The sequence below is a fragment of the Phragmites australis genome, chromosome 9 (assembly GCF_958298935.1).
Source record: "Phragmites australis chromosome 9, lpPhrAust1.1, whole genome shotgun sequence".
In the NCBI taxonomy this organism is placed as follows: domain Eukaryota; kingdom Viridiplantae; phylum Streptophyta; class Magnoliopsida; order Poales; family Poaceae; genus Phragmites; species Phragmites australis.
This window is the reverse complement of record NC_084929.1, coordinates 34,594,043-34,611,372: the sequence shown is the minus strand read 5'-3', so window position 1 is coordinate 34,611,372 and position 17,330 is coordinate 34,594,043. Positions and strand designations below refer to the sequence as shown.

At 42.7% G+C, this 17,330-nt stretch overlaps 1 protein-coding gene and 1 long non-coding RNA gene across 3 annotated transcripts; both read left to right on the top strand.

The window, feature by feature from the left end:
* Positions 1–106: 106 nt before the first annotated feature.
* LOC133929392 (large ribosomal subunit protein bL21m) lies at positions 107–7,373 on the top strand. Its single transcript, XM_062376128.1, has 5 exons — positions 107–594; positions 681–761; positions 1,372–1,473; positions 6,760–6,834; positions 6,955–7,373. The coding sequence occupies exons 1-5, from the start codon at positions 184–186 to the stop codon at positions 7,024–7,026; spliced, it is 741 nt and encodes a 246-aa protein (XP_062232112.1). The 5' UTR covers positions 107–183; the 3' UTR covers positions 7,027–7,373.
* A 2,285-nt stretch (positions 7,374–9,658) lies between these two features.
* On the top strand, positions 9,659–10,597 carry LOC133929904 (uncharacterized). Of its 2 annotated transcripts, XR_009911667.1 has the most exons (3): positions 9,659–9,760; positions 9,877–10,047; positions 10,153–10,597. It is a non-coding gene; the product is annotated as an uncharacterized LOC133929904 (long non-coding RNA). The 2 variants fall into 2 exon arrangements; XR_009911666.1 differs by having other exon boundaries at positions 9,665–10,047.
* The last annotated feature ends 6,733 nt before the right edge of the window (positions 10,598–17,330 follow it).

Here is a 17,330-nt window from a genome sequence, read left to right as displayed (position 1 = left end):
AAAAATATTCAGCACCAAAAAATTCTGTAAGCTGAAGGTGTGCCAACGTGCGGCCCAACGTCAGTGTCACTCTCTCGTCTCCACCCCTTAAACCCTCGTCAAAACCGCTGCTCGAAGAATATTTCCATTTCTACCCTCTTCTCGCCTCCACCCGCCGCCGCCGCCGTCGCCGTCGCCGCAGCCATGGCGTCCCGGCGCTGCCTCCTCCGCCTCCTCTCAAGCCGCCTCGTCCCTCAGAGATCTCAACCTCTTGCACCGGTCTCGATCGCGACCCGGACCCTGACCTCTTTGTCCGAGCCCCTCGGCCCCCCTACTCCCCGCGACCTCGCCTCCCTCCGGCTCTACCACCCTTCGCGCTGCCACTTCGCGACCCGCTCGTCTGGCGACGAAGAGGACGATGGCGAGCACTACGACGACGAGGGGAGCGAGGACGAGTGGGGGGAGGAGGAGGCGATGGCGGCGAAGAAACCGAGCGGGAAGACGGAGGAAGAGAAAGTAGCGGAGGCTGCGGAGATAGGGTACAAGGTGTTGGGATCGCTCGGGGCCGACGAGAAACCCTTCAAGCCCTACGAGCCCGCCTTCGCCGTCGTCCAGGTCTGCTCCATTGGGCCCCGGTCTTTTGATTTGGGTTTGGGGGTTGGATCTGGTGCGTGATTGCGTGCGCTTGGTTCTTCCTGCAGATTGGCTCGCATCAGTTCAAGGTGAGCAACGGCGATTCCATCTTTACGGAGAGGTTGAAGTTTTGCGATGTGAATGACAAGGTAAGAGTGGCACTTCGAGGGCAACCTATTTACTTGCATTTTTTGAGCTTGCTGTTTCATGTATTATCTTCGGATAGTTACATTTAAAGCGGATAGTGTTGATATTCTTGATATAACGACATTTAGAAATTAGAATTGCGTGAACTAGCCACTGTTCTAACTCTTTTTATCTGGTAGTGCTTTGGGCCATTGAAAATTTGCTCCAATTTTGTTGAGAACTTGGGAACCTTAGCTTATAGGTTGAAGTTATTTATTCTGTCTGCGGGAATTTCTTTTCAGGCCCACCTTTTTCTTTTCAATTCCTAGATCAGTAGATCAAGATTGATTTTTAGCATCTTGAGTAGTTGTGAACTTGTGATTGGTGGAATAAGAAGGATCATCGTTCCAGGCTTCTTGTTTTAGTTGGATATAGTACGTCTACCTGATTTCCACAATAATGTTTCTTTAGTTTATCACATTTTACAAATTAAGAAACCCAATCTACTGGGTGACTTCATTAATTCTTTTTATGATCCTAGCAACCAGCATAGGTCTGTGCTTGTTATCCTGTATATTTTGTTCTATTGATGATTTGCTGATGGTACTGTTGTCTGCATGACTTTGCTCCCAGTTGATCTTAAACCGAGTTCTCATGCTTGGTTCGCAAACTCAAACAGTTATTGGGAGGCCAATTCTTCCTGATGCCGCTGTTCATGCTGTTGTAGAAGAGCATGTAAGGACACTTATTTCTCACTCTTTCTTTTTTTGGTACAACATTATTCAGTTAATTGAAGTTTATGAAGTGATTATTAAATTCTTTTGTAAAAACAAGTCTGTAAGTGTATCCAGTTGATCGATGGAATTGTGTTTTGCAAACTACTTGTCAGGCTCTTTCCATCTATCTATGCAGATTTCACATTTCAGATTTATTTTAATTCATTTGTTTTGATAAATCTACTTATTATTGCGTAGTGGCCTAGGCTGATTGATTCATTTGAAGTGGCATAGCTGATAGTAGTCTAGTCACGTTGGCAGTGCCAGAGGAACCAGATTTCCTTATTTGCATTATCAATTAGTCATCCACTGTTCGTCTTCTACACATTTTCTAATTTCTGGACTGTTATGCCACCATGATTTGATGGTTGTAAATTGTAACATCTAAAACATGCACCTCATTCTGCACTCTTCTGAGCATGTTCTAAAGGCATCTTTTAGTGTATGCTTATAAAAGTAGTAAAATCTTGTTATGTATTTACTCCACATAAAATTTACGAGTTACTGATTGATATGTGTTGAGGACACCTATTTGATCTGTGGATGACCACATTGGACTGCATCATTATTATGCTTATACCTTGAATTTCATCTGATGATTGAGCTTGCTTTATTATTTTTAGATTTTTCTGACACCATATGTTCATACATCTATAGACAGTGGTTTTTGATTGCCAAAGATGAGTATGTGTTAGGGGAAATATCCCAACCCATAGATAATACTAAGGGGACGCCGTCAAAAGCTTCTCCGGAGCTCTCGAGCTCTGGACTCCCTGCAGAAGCTAAGGCCGGAGGCCGTGAACCCATAAGACCACCGTCTCTTGAGACAAGGGAAGAAGCTAGCCTCCGAAAGGAATATCAGTAAAAGGAGAAGACCAAAGGTAATTGGCCTGACACGAAGTGACCGGTAGTTAATGCCGGTGGCCACCCTGACCTTCCAATGCAAGTGGAGGTCACTTTGACACACGGGACAGTGTAGCGTCGCAATTAACGACCGGCTAGGTACCACGTCCTTAGGGCCACTTGCTCTATTGTATTTGCCATAGTAGATAATGTCTTCTGAGCATGGTAAAAGTATTCTATCTACGCCTGGGCTATGCGATTCGGCCGGCCCTAGGTCCCGACAGTGTAGTGATAGCTTATATCACTCTCTGTAAGGATATACCTGTATATTTACACCCTAAATGACACTATAAATACATAACCTTGGCCATCATACCAGAGGATCCAATCTTTTTTACTATCAACCGTTTTCTGTTCTCCAGTCTCTCCACTTCTTCTCCAAGCTTGAGTCTCTTCTAGTCTCTTCACACTTTGTTCGTAGAAGACACATTTCAGTCGGCTGCGAACCGACACGCTTTTTGTTTGACTGATCGTGTGTCAGATCGTATGAACAACTTGTGCTCGATCACGTCCTTAAGGACTCCGGGCATATTAGACGGACTCCATGAAAAGACGTCCGTGTTCGCCCGGAGGACTCCAGGATGGGGCACTGCCCATCTGTGCCGGTCACGACTTTGTTAGCTAGAGGAGGGTACTTCGAGAAGGAAATCATTTGAGTAGACATCAATAAATACGATTAGACATGTTAGGTATGGGCGTCCTACGACCGGTAAGGGCTAGTCTTGGGACCATATTATATTGTAAGGAGTCTGGTCGCGCAAGCCTCGCGTTGGTCGTGCGATGGGCCAGGGTTCAAGAAATATCTCCCGCCGGTGTCGTCACATCTCTCGTGGAGCCCGTTAGTCAGGATGCCCCCTTACTCAATTCTCCGACATCCGGCAACCGCCGCTGGGCTCCGGATGGCAGGGCTAAAGGCCGAGGGGGTCGCAGACTGCCTCTCTTGGCCTAACCATCGGTTTTACCTCTGGCAACTGCCACTGAGCTCTGGTTGGCCCTGCCTTCGGAGCCTCGCCACGGCTAAGGGCTGAGGGGGTCGTGGATTGGCTCCCTTGGTCTAGCCATCGGCTTCACCTCTGGTAACCGTCGCTGGGCTCCGGATGGCCCTGCCTTCGAAGCCTCGCCATGGCTAAGGGCAGAGGGGGTCGCGGACTGCCTCCCTCAGCCTAACCATCGATTTCACCTCCAACAACCTTTGTTGGGTCTTCGGAGCCTCACCATGGTTAAGGGCCGAGGGGGTCGCGAACTGCCTTCCTCGGCCTAGCCATCAGCTTCACCTCCTCCAACTGCCACCGGGCTCCAAATAGATTGCTTTGAGTCGGAAATCTGGAACAAATTTGGGGAGGAGTTTGTACCGGCATCGGATAGAAGAATGTTTGTACCATGTTGGAACCTAGTGGCGGCCAAGGCTGAGGGGGTCGCAAACTACCTCCCACGGCCTGAACCGTTAGCTTCGCCTCTATCCACCGCCACTCGGTTCTGAAACTATCTCGTTTCTGTCAAAAAACTCGACTCATGGCTCTACTATCGGCTACACCTCCTCCGCTAGGAACTATGAGGTCAATATCTCCCGCCAAAGGCGTCGGGGTTCAAACCCTCCTCGCGTCGATGACATCTACCTCGGTTGTGTTGAGGTCTAAATTTGTGTAAGACTTGGTCGTTCCAATCGCCCCTAAAACACTTGAAGAAAAAGAGCTATAATCGCACTCTCTGGCCGCTAACAATCGTTGCGTGCGAGGGGGCCAGGGAAGGTGAGGCACTGGAGCTTAGGTGCACACATAAAAAAACATGTCTGGCTGCATGCCCAGTGGATCGCCATACACTTCGATCAAAGAAAAGAAAAAACACTAAACAGACCAATGACTTAGTTATATTAATAAATTTCACATCAAAAAATGCTTACATGCCTTCCCGAGTTCCTAGTATCAGGACTACTTGGGACCAAAAGCACTGGCAGAGGATAGAGAAGAAAACTACAAGCCCTAACAGTGGCGCATGAACCGACATATGCACTTTATCTGCAGCCTACCGTTGCGGAAGCTGATGCAGTAGCCAACCCTGCATTGTCAGAGGATAAGGATGAGGACGAAGAGGACTCCTCCACGGCCTTCTCTCCCACCTTCTTGGCCTTCTTCATCTCCGCCCGGGCTGCCTCCCTCGTCAATCTCCTTCTCTTCCTCGTCAATCTCCTTCTCCAAAAGATCTCAGTCGACCTCTTCATCGTCAAAGATATTGATAATCTTGATTGGAGCGACCAATCGGACTGGAGATTGAGACGGAGTGGCGGGGGCGGCTCTCTTTACAAGGATGGAAGCACGATGGTTGCCGGCTCCAACCTTGCGAGCATGCCCCTGGGGCCGCTCTCCCCCAGGGCACCACGCCAAGTGGAACTAGCGTCGGCACCAGAGGTGACCCTGCCCCAGTCAAGCCAATCGAAATCATCGACATCTCCGACGATGAAGAGGACGCCATGATCAAGCCAAAGAAAAATCACTCCTTTGTAGACCCCAGCTTTTATAGGGATACCAATCGTTTGCGTATGCCTAGGGAAGGAAACGGAACCACCGCGGGTGTCGTCCCATGGCCTTCCTAATTATTATTCTGAGGGGTCGTGGCCACATCCCAGTGAAATCCGTGCACACGTGGCAACTCGTTGTGGCAGTGTCCTAATATTTTGCATACACATCTCGTCGTATTTATTATTTGAATCCCTTTCGGCACATGCATGGGCAATCGACATAAGACCCCAGGAGAACCGGCGCATTACCCCGTTAGACGCACTGATGTTACCACGCGTCATTAAGTACTTGTGCCAAAAAAACGGGGAGAATATCTTATCCCTACATACGATCTCCATTATGACGGTTCAAATGGCGAAAAGGCTCGCCATCTGAGAAGTTGAAGAGCTTGCTCTGACCGCCGCAGGGCTTCAAACAGCCTTGGGCTCCAATGTCTCTAAGCTTCCGATCTCAGCATGGGCTCCGAAGCGCATTGCCTCTATGCTAACAGCCTCAGCATGGGCTTCGAAGCGCATTGTCTCCGTTCGAACCTCGACGGCCTTCGGCTCCAACGCCTCTACGTCTCTGTCCTCAGCATGGGCTCCGGAACGCATTGCCTCCGTTCGAACCCCGGCGACCTTTAGCTCCAACATCTACTACGCTTCCGACCTCAGCATAGGCTTCAATGCGCGTAGATCCCAGCAAACCCCCACAGCCCTTGGCTCTGACATCGGCTCAACCACAGGTGACCCCCGTCGGGCTTCGGACTTCATCATCCTTGTCGAGCTTCAGATAAACCAAGTTGATATCTTTGACTCTCATCATTGGGCTCGAGACCACGCAATTTCCTCGGGTTACGCCATCTCCATCTGACTTCGTCACCATCGCTTACAGTCATCACCGAGAGGCTCTGCAACGGCTAGAAGTTATATTAGGATATCCTGACTATGAGGCTGGGCTGAAGCTAGTTCCTTCTCCATTTGTTCGCCCCTCCACACCTCGGGGCCAACAGATGAGGGGTACTGTTGGGAGAAATATCTCAACCCATAGATAATACTAAGAGGACGCTGTCAAAAGCTTCTCCGGAGCTTTCGGGCTCCGGACTCCCTGTAGAAGCTAAGGCTTACGGAGGTCGTGAACCTATCAAGCCATCGTCTCTCGAGACAGGGGGAAGAAGCTGGCCTCCGGAAGGAATATCAGCAAAAGGAGAACACCAAAGTCAATTGGCCTGACATGAAGTGACCGGTAGTTAATGCCGGTGCAAGTGGTGGCCACCCTGACCTCTTGATGCAGGTAGAGGCCATTCTGACATTCGGGACAGTGCGGCACTACAATTAACGATCGACTGAGTACCGTGTACCTAGGGCCACTTGCACTACTGTATTTGTCATAGTAGATAATGTCTTCTGAGCAAGTTAAAGTATTCTATCTAGGCCTGGGCTATGCGATTCAGCCAGCCCAGGTCCCTGCGGTGTAGTGATACTTTGTATTACTATCTCTATAAGGGTATACATGTATATTTACACTCTAAATGACACTATAAATACAGACCCTTGGCCACTAGACTAAAGGATCCAATCTTTTTTACTATCAACACGTTTTTTGTTCTCCTTGCTTTTCACTTCTTCTCCAAGCTTAAGTTTTTTCTCTAGAAGAGACTCTCGCTGCATTTTGTTCATAGAAGACATCTACTCTTCCGCCAGGAGTATGCAAAAAATTACTTTTCAGCCTTTCTGTCAAGATACCTATATCTTCTTTACTTTGCCGGAGCTCATTTTGATCCGACTGGTCCTTGTAATATATTGTTGGATAAATTTGAGTTCAATTTCTCTTGATAATCTTATCAGGCCCTAGATGCAAAAGTGATCATATTCAAGAAGAAACGGAGAAAAAATTACCGCCGAACAAAGGGTCACCGTCAGGTAAATGTTTATGCGGTTCTAGTTTCTACTATGCACTATTCTCAAAAGAAACAACAAAGCTTTTTGGTATTTGCCTTGTCCACCTGTTGTAATTCTTACTGTACTCGTAACCATTTCCAGGAATTGACAAAACTGAGAATAACCAGCATTGAAGGAATAGACAAGTCAGAGACTGTTGCTGCTGCTGTCTAAATTCGGGTCGATGAAGGAAGGAACAGTGCCTTTTGTTTATGTCGGCGATGCCCAGGCAATCCTTAAGGCTGGTCTTAGAAGTTCAATCAGAGCTTGATATTTGATACCAGTGTACTGTTGCTTCTTTTCTTGTTCATTCAAAGATTAAATGAAAGATGAAGTCTTGTCCCAGCATCTCACACTATGCCAATGTTTTGAGCAGTTTGGGTCCTCTGCTGTGGATCGGCTGTCATAGTTTACAGTGACGCTGATTTTCCATTTGTTTGCGCTACCTGTTCTGCGTTCATCCTTTAATGTGTCCCGATACATCAGTGCCATGTAATAATGAAACTGTAATGTTTCGTTTCTACCTGTTTTGAGATCTGAAACTGTAACTGTAAGCGCTTGGTTATGCATATGTTGCTGTAAATCTTGCTCTTACATTCTTGATATCTTGGGAGAATTTGCAGCTTGTAAGTAACCTCCAGTGCGCATACTTTCTCATGGTAACTATCTCAGCTTCCTGAGACGGAACTTCCATCGATGAGCAAAGCTGCCAAAGCATCAGAACTGAAAGTGTCAGCTCCATTTGATGGGATCATGGGGACACAATTTACTACCGATGCAAGATTGGCAGGAATTTGGGAGGATAGGCTACAAGAAAAACCCTGCACTATGTTATGCTCTGATACTAATCTGATTCTGAACACGGTGCTTTGTCGGAGTTATCCGTTTCCTGTAGATATCATACAGATCCAGCATCAGTTCTGCATCCCTATCCGTTTTGATTGAAGCTGCAGCTGTACTGTCGCACTAACTTTGGAAACGAGAAAAAGGAAAGGTTACAAGAACACTCAGTGGGCACAGATTATAGTGATTTCCCTCCAGTCACTTTCTACATAATATTGTTATACTCTCACATGCCCTATGAAACATACAGAAACCATAAAGGCATCTTCAATTATTAGAGATAACTGCTATGTTTTAATTAAGGGAGTTTATTTTTTAATGTTATGACTAATATGATTCTCATAGAGAAGAAAGATGGTCAAGTATTAGCTCTTGAAAAGTGATAAAGAGTTAGTACTTGCAAGTTATCTCAGTACCTTTCCTCTATGAGTTATAGAGAATTATGAATGATGGAAATCACATAAATTTTAAGAATTATGCTCTCTCAATTAAAAGATAATAGTTATGTATAAACATTGGAGATGTCTTAATAATCGATGAAAAAATTGTAACCCTACTTGTCCTCTCATGTTCTGTGTCAACGTAGCAACCACAAGCCGTGTTTGATTCATTGTGCAGGTATTTATCAATCTTTTCTTCTCCCTGGCATCCACTTTGCAACTTGCGAGGCATTACATGATGATGCAATTAGCACTAGCACCAACGAACACTTTGAGTTAATCTAATCGCTGTGTGTAATAATTTTGCTCGTCTGCAGTTCAATAGATTTAATTTTAATCGGTGGTGCCGCCGGCGAGCTTGGTGATCTCTACGGTGGATTGGACTTCTGAGGCATGAACTACTTTTTGGTCATTTTGTGTGCTCGTGGTTGCAAACTTGCATTTTGCTTTACAACTTAACATACGTATACATACATGTACGGATAATTTTTTTTCCTTTTTTGCTTTGGGAGGAGGAGAATAAATCTTTGGCCTTACAAGTTACGATGATGTCGAATCGTTTGTCCCTGCTTCTGTTGCTCCTGTCTTGATTTGCTGTCGACCTTTGGAGCTGACATCTCTTTTTTATAAAGAAATATTTATTAACTTTAATGTTACATCAAGGTGATATATGTATAATTTCTATATAGCATGAATGCACATGACAAAAAAAAAAGAGAAACAGAAAAGAAGAAAACAAAAAAGGCAGCCAACCAGCAGACTAAGAAGGAGCTCCAATTCGAAACTTAGCCTGCTATCCAAACTGGATAAAGATCTCTCCTCGACCATCCGCTCTAAAAAAGTACATATTCACACCACCATAAATTGATGCTTCTGCCATTGTAACACCGTTAAAAAAACGGAGCAATTCACGTATAAGTAAAAATATAGAAGAGTTAATTTTTCTTTTATTAAAGATCATATTATTTCTTCATAGCCACAACGATCAACAAAACACATCAGCTACTACCATGCACAAACATATCAACTGTCTTGAGTGTAATTTTACCTTTTTTATTTCTTTACTTGGCCTCTGTCGATCTTGTTCTCAATGTTCTGGCATGAAATTTTGAAAGATGCTGCAAAAGTCTATTCCCCGAGTCCTCAATTGTTCTCTCTCTGTCTCGGTCTCGCAAGCTTGATGTCAGGTGTATGCATGTTTTTTTGTTTCTTTTCTCAAGTGATCTCAGCGACGATGATCTGTGTTCTATAAGACTTGCAACTCATGGCATCACGTAGCCCATACTCCAAGGTTCTTCGGTGGCATATAGCTAGTCTGTCTCAAAGTTGCATGTTAGCCAACTCTGGACTAGAAATATTCTGAGACGTGCCACTGTCAGTGAGTGACAATCTTAAGTTGATATCACCTGTTAAAATTTCTCCTGAATCTGATTGACATTATCTTATAATATTAGAGTTCACACTATGTGCTGCAAATCTATTTCTATGTGACTAAAGTCTAAAGAAATCAAATTATGCATCCACATAGTCCTTTTCATATTACATAAATGCAGACCCAAGGATATGCATGCATGGAATTCCAGACCTTCAGTTTGAATAAACAATTTGGCTACCATGATGATATGGTTAGACGCAAATAAGCAAACATTCATTAGGAACACATCCTGAGCACCAAAACACTGAAACTAATATGCATATCCCTGAAACTGACATGAAGTGTCATGGTTCATGATCTTTGCAGATCTTATACTGAAGTCTGTCTGTGAGACTAGGATGCAGCATCACGGCTGTTTGGGAGCCATGTTCATCTACATAGCCTCCACCAATCCAAAGTTGCCACACAAAAAGGCAGAGCTGGAGGCAATGCAATGATGCACAAAGGCACTTTGCCAAAGGTGGAGCACCACCATTGGTGGGTGCCATTGCAGGTCTCACATATTGGAGCATATCCTCTTCAAGTGCTTGTTTTTGGTTTAAAGAACTGATCTGGCTTGCTGCTTTGCATCTTCCTTTTTAGGTGCCTCCCATCCCACTTTCTGTCATGGTCTCATGGAATGAAGTAGATCGAGCTTATCCAATTCCTCATTCGCAATTGTTGCAACTGACAATCCTCCTCCTTTGTGACAAGAAAAAGGCCACCATCGTCCACCTTCTTTTGGCACTGAAATATATATGCAACTGAACTTAAATTCTGTATACACTTTTTAGCTGAAGCTCTCACTTGTGTTCTGTAGCAAATTTAAGGTAAAGGCTAAAGGGAGTGAGGCATATGCTGCAAGAGTGGTTTGAGCCTTTTTCTTGTAAGGTCACATTCAGAAAATCTCAACCTGCAGCTGTGTCTACCTTCTTGGAAGGTTAAGAGTGTAACAGAATATGCTGGAATAGTGGCCTTCGCTTTTTCTTTGTAAAGTTAGTCTCAGGAAGATTCTGAGACTGTTCTAATCTGATGATTTTTCTAGTAAGCTTCCATTGACCAAACATTAATCTGCTGAATTCTTTGGAAAGTTGAGAGCACAAATGATGGCATATGCTGCAAGGGTTACCTGTACTTTTGCTATAAAGCTTGTTTCACAAAGACTCCATTCATCAACAAACACTGTCTAACATCAAACATACATCAACAAATATTGTACTACAAAATGAATTGTACTGCCTTCCTGAAACTAAAAAAATATAGTGTACTGCCTATTCGAATTGAAGGACCCCTACAATTTTAATAATTCTTAATTATTTTTAAAATCTCGTATTGTAGAGAGACGGCTTATGATAAGATCCATTCTCTATTAGTACTATATTACTAATATAAGTGGAGGTAAGGGATTTTCTCCTTATATATTTTCAAAGACCCCACCTCATCGTGTGAATTATATTGACTGCTAATTGAGAGTAACACTTAAATTGAAAATGCTCTCATTACGTGAGTCGATATAAGAGTTAGGGTTTTTTACTCTTTCTCTCTCTGGTGCGTTGTCGTTGTATTCTGCTCCATCCCAACGTCGGTGTGCACCGATAAATGGGAGAGCATGTCTCTAAAGCCCTCACTTTTGAGATCTTGTACTAGGAGATGACGAATAAGATTTTTTGAAAGCGATTTGCACGATTGCTCAAGTTCTTCACTATGGCTCATCTTCCTAATCGTTTGGGCACCGCTCGCTGTCACCGTCAACAAATCCGACGCGTCGTCAGCAAGATCGATCATGCCGTCAACACGGTGGAACCCACATCCTTAGCAGTCTTCGCAACACATGACCAGTATGTAAAAACATATTACTCGTACTTTATTTCCTATGATTACTAATTTTTAGTATAGTAGATCTAGTTATTTGTAGTGTTATCTTACATATGTCTAGATTACGATATGATGATATAAACATATCACTTTATCGGTGTCTATTCATGAATTATTTATAGATTAAATTAAACCTAGAAATACCTTATTTTCCAACACTACCTTCCTCGAACCTGTGTTACCTGGACATCCGTGTCCAAATTTTTTTGCTGAGTCGGACTCTCGTGTATCCGTGTCAGATTCCAAGTAGTATTTGGCGTGTCCCAATTTTTTCGCCGAATCGAACGCCCTGACACGAGTCGGACTTCGACACCCGCACCCATATCTATGTAACACAGCCTCAGAACACACATCAACAAACACTGTCTAACATCATCTACCGATGACGATGTCTCTCAACGCCGTTTTCTCAGTTTTCACCACTCCATTACTATGAAAATCTACAAATCGTCGCTAAAAGCCTTTCCGTTTTCAGATCAATGCCACAATGGAACAGGCCACAAGGACTGGGAGGACAACAGGAACGGAACTCGCTGACCTAAATGCTTTGGTAGACCCATGAGACTCGGTGGCTCCAAGATCTAGTGGGGATTGCACAAGTGCATCATTGATTGCATACTTGAACATGGTTCCATGACGAATTAGTTTGGTGGAGGCCTACTGCTAGGCAGAAAAAAAAGAGAGCTTGAAATGGAAGCAGCAGTGCAGCACTATGAACAGTCCTCCAATTTCCACAGTGCAAGGATTGGATGTTTCATAGCGCTAATTTGTTAACAATCTATGCGATCGTAATCAATAAAAAACCTCTTTCTCTGCCTTTATTTAGCTCTCAAGCATTGGGCTTGAAGGATTTTCAGAAAAGGAGTTTGTTGTATCATTGTATGCATGTGCAAATTGTGCCTCTACAGTCCAGACACCTGCTTTAGCGTGCTGTCTGCTGATCACAGTACGCAACAAGGTGACTTCTGACTTGGATTTGTCTCAGTTTTTGCTATGCTGCAAATTGCCCCTGCGCATATGGTGCAAATTGTTCATAGTGGGACAATAACCGGGAGGTGCCATTTAGATCTTTGCATATAATGTGAAAAGGGAAAATCTTTGCACAAGCATCTGGTCCGAACCGTTGACTGAACGATCAGGTAGTGCATTTGATCTATTAATCATGTGTACAAATTATCTAGGATATGAACCGTCAATCAACCGGGGTGGGTTTTAGATCGACCAACTATTTGTAGTTTCTTATCTGCAGATTAGATTCTAGAGGATATGTGGTTTGGGAACTTACCACTCTGACCAATATCTCGGATTATTTAATATAGTGCGCCATAAAAAAAAACCGTTGCTCAGGTGTTGCAGACAAGCCCTCCATATATTACATTTCAGCGAAATCTAATTGGCCAAAGATTGATTGCTGGAACGAGCTCCTGCCAAGACTCCACAAACATCAACTTATCACAAGAACAGGATGAGTTTAAATGGAATTTGACTCAAAACAGCAAATTCTCAGTGAATTCTTTGTACCGCGCCCAAAAACACTTGTGGCAATTAAAAATACCCACCAAAATCAAAATCGTTTTGTGTACCTCCGACAAGGAGCCCTTTTAACAAAGACAATAGAAATTGATAAGATAGTCATAAGTGTTATTTTTAACATAAAAATAAGACGATTAAGTACCTTTTTTTAGTACCATTTTGCACGGTTTATAATCCAGATGGTTTCCAACCTTTACCCATCCCATAGTGGCTCCCACATGATGGGAAATTAGCTTAAGGGCGTTGGTAAACAATTGAAAGCTCATGTATTGGTGGGAGCGACGGTTCTGTGTTGGTTGCTAGGCTATGCAGAAATAACCATGTTTTAATACGAGGCATACCCCTTCTCCTTTACTGTTATATATACATGTACACATTGGCTCCGTTCTTAGTCTGTGTTTCAGCAACTATCACTTTGAGATACGATAATAGCAGTGTGTATGAGGTTGGAGTAGTTGGTTAAAGAGCTATTCACCAGGCACGAATGGGATTCTAGACATCAGTGTTGGAGAACGGGTAGACTACACTAGCTTAAAATAAAAAAAAAATTCTACCGTATTCAACTAGGAAACCATACAAGTAGGAGATCATAGATCGTTACCACTTGACACGTAATATAGTGAAAGAAGAGTTGGAGTAGATCGATCCAACGTCGTGCGTGTCAAACTCCTCGAATAGCTTCTCGATCAGGTCCGCGATCAGCCCTGCACAGGTGGTCACGCTCCTAGACCAACTCCGAGCTAGTGGTTGTGCTCCTCGACTAGTTCCTCGATCAGCCACTAACCAGATCTGTCGCATCATCGACTAGCTCCGAGTGGTCGTGTCATGCTCCGCGACCAGTTCCTCGACTAGCCACTGAGCAGATCTGTCGTGTCATCGACTAGCTCTGAGTGGTCATGTCATGCTCCGTGACTAGCGCCGAGCAAGTATATCGACCAGCTAAGTAGGTCCTCGACCAGCCAAGCAGCAGCGTTAAGATCTAGACACCAAGGAGATCAATGCCACAATAGCTACAACACCTTTACGGTATCCATACATACTGGGCAGAATCGCCGAGTGCCGATGTGCTAGCACCGCATGCGCGGCTAGGGCTTTAGGAGATCGTGTGGAGAACTATTGCTAGGGTTTCAGAGTGGCTCTGCCCATCACCTCCACCCCCACGCCACTCCTTATATAGAGCTCGTTAATGAGCTCCCACGTTGGAAGCCCTTTATGACTCTAACACCTCATGTATCACAATCCAATCAAACTCATATACTAATCCAATTTGCATATTTTGTTCTAACCCATAAAATATGTGACCCATTGCGTTCATATATAAACAGCTACGACTCAGAAACCCTTTCCAAACCAAAATCAATAGCGGTCCCTAATAGGATATGTTGACTCTTGAGTATACCTAAAGATCATATCGACTGAACCTTAATATACACATGCACCGATCCCTTCGCCTCACGATATCAATCAAGCTCAAGACAAGATACGTACCACCCTTATGATAGCTCGACTATTCACTCAATCAAGTTGTGGATTCATCATGATTAACTCTTTAATCATATTGACATGAACATGCACTTTCTCAATCCAATTATCTCGAAGGGCCTATAGATATCTCTCTTGTTATCTAGGAGAGGCAAATTCTATCTTGATTGCTCACACCCCACGACATGTTTCATGACAAACCTGAAGCTACCTTTATGACTACCCGGTTATGGAGTAGCGTTTGGTAGCTCCAAAGTATTTCACTACACATTCTGAAAATCAATGACGATCTCATATCTAAGGATCATGTAGGTACACCATTTGAGATAACAAATGATGGTACATTATAAATAATAATCCTAACAATATCTCAAAGTGGGTCTATTCAACATCATATTCTCTAACATGAATGTCTACATTATTGATTCTGTATCTCTATACCTATGATCCGTGAAACATGATCATCAATCAATACATGTGCTGATCTTTTGAATCATCCCAATAATATGTAATCAGTGATCAAATTAGAATAGCATCATGATATAAAAAAAATTCACGAACAAGTCACATACTTACTAAACAATATAATTAACAATCATTCTTAAAATAACACATTATTCAAAAATACATAAATATACACATGTGATACAATCATCTCTATAATTACCTTTGAGACATATCACCTTCAATCGGATCGTGTATCTGTCTACTTAGCCAGCCTGCTCCTGCTATTTATCTTTTCATTGTTCTTGATGGTTAGTCTCTTTTTGTTTCCCTTTTATTTTATAGGCTACGTGTATGCTAGTTATGCAGTGATTGGAAGTAGATTATTATGCAGTCATATCGCATGATGAAACATAAGAATTAATAAAACTTTATTTATAAAAAAACGTACATATATATATATATATATATAGGACACATATTCTATACTCCTAGGAGTATGTACTCCCACATGCAATATACCACCTAAACAAACACTTTATACTCTTTTATCATTTTTAGTATACTCTAATACTAATTCTAAGATACTCTAATATGAGTTGTATGAAAAAAAATTCAATGTTAGCCTTTCATTTTTGCTATATACTCTTTTTTATACATAAAAGAAGTATATACGCAAATTATGATAAAAATCATGGAATTTCATAAAAATTTTCGTGGGATTTGTATTGTAGTATCTTATAATTACTAATGAAGTATATTTAAAGTGATAAAGAAGTATAACACACGTGTAAAAGTGGTATATGAGAGGTGGGAGTACATACACCCAGGAGTACATACTAGTTTTCCTATATATATATATATATATATATATATATATATATATATATTCATTTCACCTACAAGAGAGCTGATCCAATCGTTCCGCTAAGACCTTTCACCAGCTAATGCTGAAACATCTGCTAAAACAACGCAACCAACACGACACAAACTCGGAGCTGATGATGTGTCAATAGCTCAGTGCATGTAGTTCATTGCTTCATTATTTCTGGTGCCACGTAGTTGGGTGCCATGCTCGTGATGCAAGGAAAATATGCATTTCATATCTGCCAAATGGGGCACTAATTAAACTACCACCTTCTTCCCCACCCACCACTGCGCTAGTGGAGCAGTGACGACGCAGCTGAAAAATTAAACTAACTTGAAAAGAAACCTAATTGCGCGCTGTTTGTTCTTGGCATGTTTGCTAAGAATAATTTTAGGTAGGTAGTTAGGTTGACGGCATAGATAATGCGTGCTCCATGGAAAGATGGCCTCGGTCGATGATGTCAAATAATTTGTCCTGTTTTTCTATCTAGGAGGTGAGCACATCGTTGGTAAGAGGCTAGGGCATTGTTGGTAAGAGTAAAATGAGAAATTATGCATCGCGAAATATACAGTGACATATTTGCGTGAGTATATAGTGTGCATACAAGAAAGTTGAGCAACCCATGCAATCACATTTTCACAATTTGACGTTCAAAAAGGAGGCTTGCAGTTCCTGGCCACAATCAAAATCACCACTTAATCGATGCTAATTCCAGCACAAATGACAGTCATTTGGTGGACCCTTTTTTTTTATCTGTTTGAGACCTGAAAACCCAACTAATATTTGACACACTTGCAGTGGCCAGAAATAAAGGATGTCACCAAACAAAAAGAGAGGGGCTCGGATCCTCGGTACTAGTGGTGGATCAATACATAGGATCATTATTTGCACAGTGAAATGAGCCTGATGCTACAGTTCCCTATATTAATCACATGTCTCTAGTTTACTGTACATCCAATTTAGGATTGTATCTATGCACTGTGCACTACTGTAGTGACCGATCTAGCCCTGTCTATCGCGAAATGGACATCTCAGATCCGAGCTAATGCAGAGGATTGTTCATCATCTGCATTAGCTCCTTTAATACAGAGGATCTGAGTTCACAAGAGAGGCTTGTGTTGTTGTGCCGCTGCACTTCCAGCGTGTGTGCAACGGTGATTTCAGAATCCTTTAAAGTAGTATTTGGTTAGAGAGGGAGGTGGTATGGGATAATGTCATCCATGTAATTAAGGATATTATGATTTAGATACTTGTTTGGTAGGTGAGATAGAATAAGCTCATTTTAAAATCTCGAACCCATTATCAGTGTCACGTTTCGAGTAGTATGGCTGCGTCCGAACGTTTTTTAGGATCGGCTTTATTCAGAATATTTAAAGAATATTTTTTAATTTCTAACCATATTATCATATTGCTCTCCATTCAAACCGTAAAAAACAGAATAGATCTGTTACATCTCGTAACATCGCATGAACCAAACATTACCTAAAGGATTGGTGTACTTTCTTGGTAGGAAAGTGCATGGTGCTTTACATGTGGGCTTGGGAATATGAGTATATCACCTCCAAATAAGAGTTATATT